At 28.5% G+C, this 4,797-nt stretch overlaps 1 protein-coding gene across 4 annotated transcripts in view; it reads right to left on the bottom strand.

Moving 5' to 3' along the window:
- Nucleotides 1-4,797, bottom strand: part of LOC106458018 (importin subunit beta-1-like) — a 109,891-nt gene that overhangs the window by 64,359 nt on the left and 40,735 nt on the right. For all 4 annotated transcript variants that reach the window (XR_002610291.1, XM_013917467.2, XM_022384127.1 and 1 more), the window contains exons 3-5: nt 3,700-3,882; nt 3,019-3,219; nt 2,087-2,299 (exon numbers count right to left, since the gene is read on the bottom strand). Coding sequence is in view for 3 of the 4 variants with exons in the window: in XM_013917467.2 (XP_013772921.1) it covers nt 2,087-2,299; nt 3,019-3,219; nt 3,700-3,882 (597 nt within the window). In the remaining variant the exon portion in view is untranslated. The remainder of the gene's footprint in view (nt 1-2,086; nt 2,300-3,018; nt 3,220-3,699; nt 3,883-4,797) is intronic.

Consider the following 4,797-nt stretch of genomic DNA (forward strand, 5'->3'; position numbering starts at 1 on the left):
AGATTTTGTATTTTGACACACAAAAAAATAATTTGAACCAGTGCTGCATTCAACATACCACATGACACACAAAAATCAATGTTTATCTGTGTTTTCTTTAATATTTACTTTTAAACTAACAAATCAAGTAATGAATAGCTTTAAAATTTGAATTATAATCTACAGTTTGATACCAAACTTATTGACATAGATTAATGAAATAGTAGTTCAATAAAATGTTGATGTGAGTAAACAAACGAGATGACATGGCCTTTCACCTGTGACCAGCATAGAAAGGGATAAAGAGATACCTTTTAGACCTATTGCTACATCCAATAATGGTCCAACTTACTTTTTACCTAAATACTTAACCAAAAGACTGTCATTTTTACAAGACTCAAACAAGTACACTGTAAAGAACTCCAAGTATTCCATTTCAAATATGAAAACATCAACATCATTTGATATAACAAGTTTGTTCACAAAAGTTCCAATAATGGGGACTCTAGATGTTCAATTACAAAAAAATTGATAAGACATTTACACCTCAATCTGAAAAAGAATAAATCATTACCCTGCTAATATTAACAATTTCTATTTTCAGTTCAACAATGAGCATTTTCAACAGAATCAAGGACTCCGTATGGGAAGTCCTCTATCACCTTTTCTCTGCAACATTTACATGGATGACTTCAAAAACCAACTCTTCTACATGCACAATGTTACACCAAAAGATAACTGATAGTTAAGAAACTTTCAAGACACAGTGACTTTTATATATAGTTCTCTTACAAAGCCAAAAGTCACAATAAAATTACTTCTCTAGACATTTTAATCACAAGAAATTCTGATGACACAATATGAACAGAAGTTTATGAAAAACCAGGCAGTGACAGTCTATCTCCTCACATAAAAGATCAAACCATGTTTAAAACCAAAAATAAAATAGGCTTTATCAAAATTTAATCATACAAATTGACTACTTAAAAAATTCTGCTGTATCACAAAGATTTGATACCTATATTACCTTCAATTTGTTCTACAAAATGAAATAAAAATTTTTATAAACAAATCCAAAGAAATAATATAGATAAAACAAAACCTAACCATATGTTTCTCTTATTACCCAGAAATCTCAAATAAAATATATGTTACTGAAAAACAACCAAATCAAACCAATTTTCAAGCCAACAGAAAAATTCTCAAGTAAACTAAATGAAGGAAAACACCTCACCAATAATTTCCAAAAACAAGAAAATACAGTACAGTGCAAAAGTGTTAGGACAAAGTCAAAAATTAGATTTCAAGCTACTTTCAAAAAACAATAAAAGGTAAATCACAGGTGAAACATCAACATTTTATCAATATTCATATTTAGTAGAAGTGCTTGAGTGCAGCAAACAGTTAATATTTTGTGTCCCCCTTTTGCTTTAATAACTGCAAACAGTCTTTCAGGCATTGTTGCAACATATTTAATCAAAGTGTCTTTTGGGATATTACTCCAAATGTCTCTAATACACTCCCATAAAGTTTCTTGGGAAGTAACTTTTGATTTGTCTAATGCATTAAATCCAACAGTATCTTACTTGACAGTGTAAGTGTACTACAAGAATCAGATAGTGCAAAGAAACAAAAAATTTGTATTTCATATAGTTAAAAACACGTTGATGGTACAAGTTTTCTAAATTTTTCAATACTTTCAATGGCAAATAATACCTAAATATAAAGAACTTAGAAAAATATCACGAAAAAATTATATGCCATATTCTTATTTTAAGTGATTGATATCATCACAGCACAACTTAATAAATCCATTTAAATTACAATATTAAAGGCCTACCAGGAAGTAAACAAGTGTGATTGTAATAATTTATTTACAACAATACTAATATTTTTTGATGTTTAACAGATAAATGTAAATTTTAATTCATTTGAACTTCATTAATAATATCATAAAATAACTTCTGAACAATTTCAAACATCTGTACAATCACTAACCTTGTGTTTATATAGCTAAGCATAGCACGAGCTTAGGGAACAAATTATGCTCTTCAAACTGTTTTTGTATATCACAAAATATAAACCAAAGAATTAGCATTTCACTCACCTGAGTGTTTGATGACTGGGTTGCTTCACAAACAACTTGCATTATAAAGTGACGTTCAGAGTCTTTTGCAAAGTTTGCTTTGGTAAACTCTAACGAATTTAAAAGTGCATTGGTGGCAGCTAGCTTTACATGATCACTGGGTTCATCTTTTCGCATTCCATGAACTATTGCTGTTAAAATGTCATTGGATTGAGTAACAAGAACATCAGGTTCCTGTTAAAAAATACATAAATCATTACTAATAAAAAATTAGTTTTCCTCTAAAGAAAATAAGGCTATAAAAGTTCTGCAAAATTTAATAGTTGAGAACTATAGCCATAGTTTGAAAATGAGGATAATATTCTAGTAATATAAGGCACCAGTTTTTGTTTTAATAAGATTTAAAAAAATTAATACATTGTTTGTACCTGTGTTTTAATACCTATTGTTATGGTACTAATAAATTGTGATTTAACTGTTGTAAGGCCACTTAATACTGTATATTAAATCATACGGTGCTGTCAACCATTCCCTAATGTCTATTCAAATCACTGAATATTTTTTGACAAAATAACAATTAATACTAGCTTCCAAAATAAAAATTAAACAACTTTTAAAGTTAAAAAATTTCATCACATCATAAACGGTTACCTTTGAGACTTATAAAATTATTAATATGCCAAATGCCAACAACTATTTTAAACTCTGGATTACATGATATTAAAACGCATAACTGATATTTGTGTCATCTACCTTAAAGCTATTTCCACTGATCTGTATAGTAGGTCAAGAAAATACTGACTTTTAAATATTTTCAGTACATTTCTGAATTAAATAGCAAACAAACTCTTTACATTTCCCATTCACATTTACTGCTTTTTTAGTTACACTAAGTACAACTTACAACAATAAAAACATTATACTGAAGCATTTCAACTTTTTAAGTTACTTACTATATCTTGACAAATATATCCTATAGTTTCTAAAGTTGATTCTTTCATCATCTCAGAACTGCTTGGGTCAGTTATGTTCTGAGTGAGGATCTGAATAAGTTCTGGCCAATGACCATGTGGTAGTTCTGCTACAGCAACATAAGCAACACACTGTGCTGCTGAACTAGGTCTAATGGTTTCTGTTCCTAGGGATGCCAATACCTGAAGAAAAAAAAAGATGAATATACAATATATATATATAGAGAGAGAACATAGTAAAAACACATACACACACATGTATAACATAAACAGTGGAAATATGAGCTGTATTGGCATCATGATTTATTTTTTATTTTATGTGAAGTTGTACGAGGTAGCTACATTTTTTCCAATAAATAGAATTGAAAATAAATTTATATTAGAATTGACACTTCAAATTATTTTTTTATATGATTTACTGCTAACTTTAATGGAACAATAAGCAAATATTAGTGTGCTCAGAAGTTTCTTTAACTGTTGACAATTAAAATATACTTACGTCTATTGCATTCTAACATAATATATAAATTTCAAAGAAAAGAAATTTAATATGTTCATATAAATACTGCAGTCAAAATTTTCAGGAGAATAAAATTAACAGAAAAGTATTTTAGTGTAATATACAAAAATTAAAAACTTTTTATTCCAAAATATTGATCTTACATTCTTTTTAATATATGTTTTAATATCCTCTGGGAACTGAAACCACCTCTGTTGATACTGAACCCTGATTTCAGAATCTTTAGAAGTGAGAGAATTTTTGAGCTGTAGGCCAGCTGCCATTCTAGCCACGGGACTATTGCCTGCATGTTGAAGTACATCTGACAGTGATTTCAAGAATTCTGGCTGTAAAGAAAAACTCTTTTAATTAAAATACTTCCAAACTAAGAAGTTGAATGGTTATGTTTCATGAAATGGAAAACACTAATAAGCTCACTTCATCATTATTTTACTTAATTCCTATCTGAAAACAATAATCATCGTGTGGTAAAAGATATAAAAATTTAGTATACAGTTTGAGTTTTATTTGTTGGTCAAAGAAGATGCAACTGTGAAACTTTAAAACATTATCCTAAAACAAATGCAAATGCTTGTTGCAAAAAATTGTGAATTTCCAAAACTTGCTTTTGAAAAACGTAAGTGTATAGGTCTTTGAGACGACGTGGGAAAATTTATGAAGTTGGTCCCCTATAATGTTTTATGACTTCATGTTTCAATTTTGAGTAATAAAAATTACTTATACAAGACATTCAATAAAGATTATGCAGCATTTAATACAGTAACTTGTATATAAAAAATAAATTCCACATTTTTGAGATTTTGTACTATTTATACAAGTTAAACTATGAAACAGTACAGACTCAGACACAGATGACTTATCTTTATAAATTTTCAGTGCTTTGTGAGCAAATTATTGCAGATCAGAGTGGCAATTTCACTCTGCTACATTTTTACCTAATTTCACTTAATACATTACCACAATAGTAAAAATTTTTTCGAATTATATTAAAAATACGGCCACTGCACATGTCAATAATAATGTCATTACAATAACAAGTCTGTAAGTTATGTAACTTTAAAGGTTTAACAACTTCTACCAAACTGAATTTTCTTTCTCTTACCCAGAATATTTTGTTATCTACAGATCCTTTCATGACATCAACTGCTTAATTTTCTCGAACACGGTGAAACATAAATTTTACTGTTAACCCTCAATATTTATATTTTAATATATATATATATATATATATATATATATTG

The sequence above is a fragment of the Limulus polyphemus genome, unplaced genomic scaffold, assembly GCF_000517525.1.
Source record: "Limulus polyphemus unplaced genomic scaffold, Limulus_polyphemus-2.1.2 Scaffold404, whole genome shotgun sequence".
NCBI lineage: Eukaryota > Metazoa > Arthropoda > Merostomata > Xiphosura > Limulidae > Limulus > Limulus polyphemus.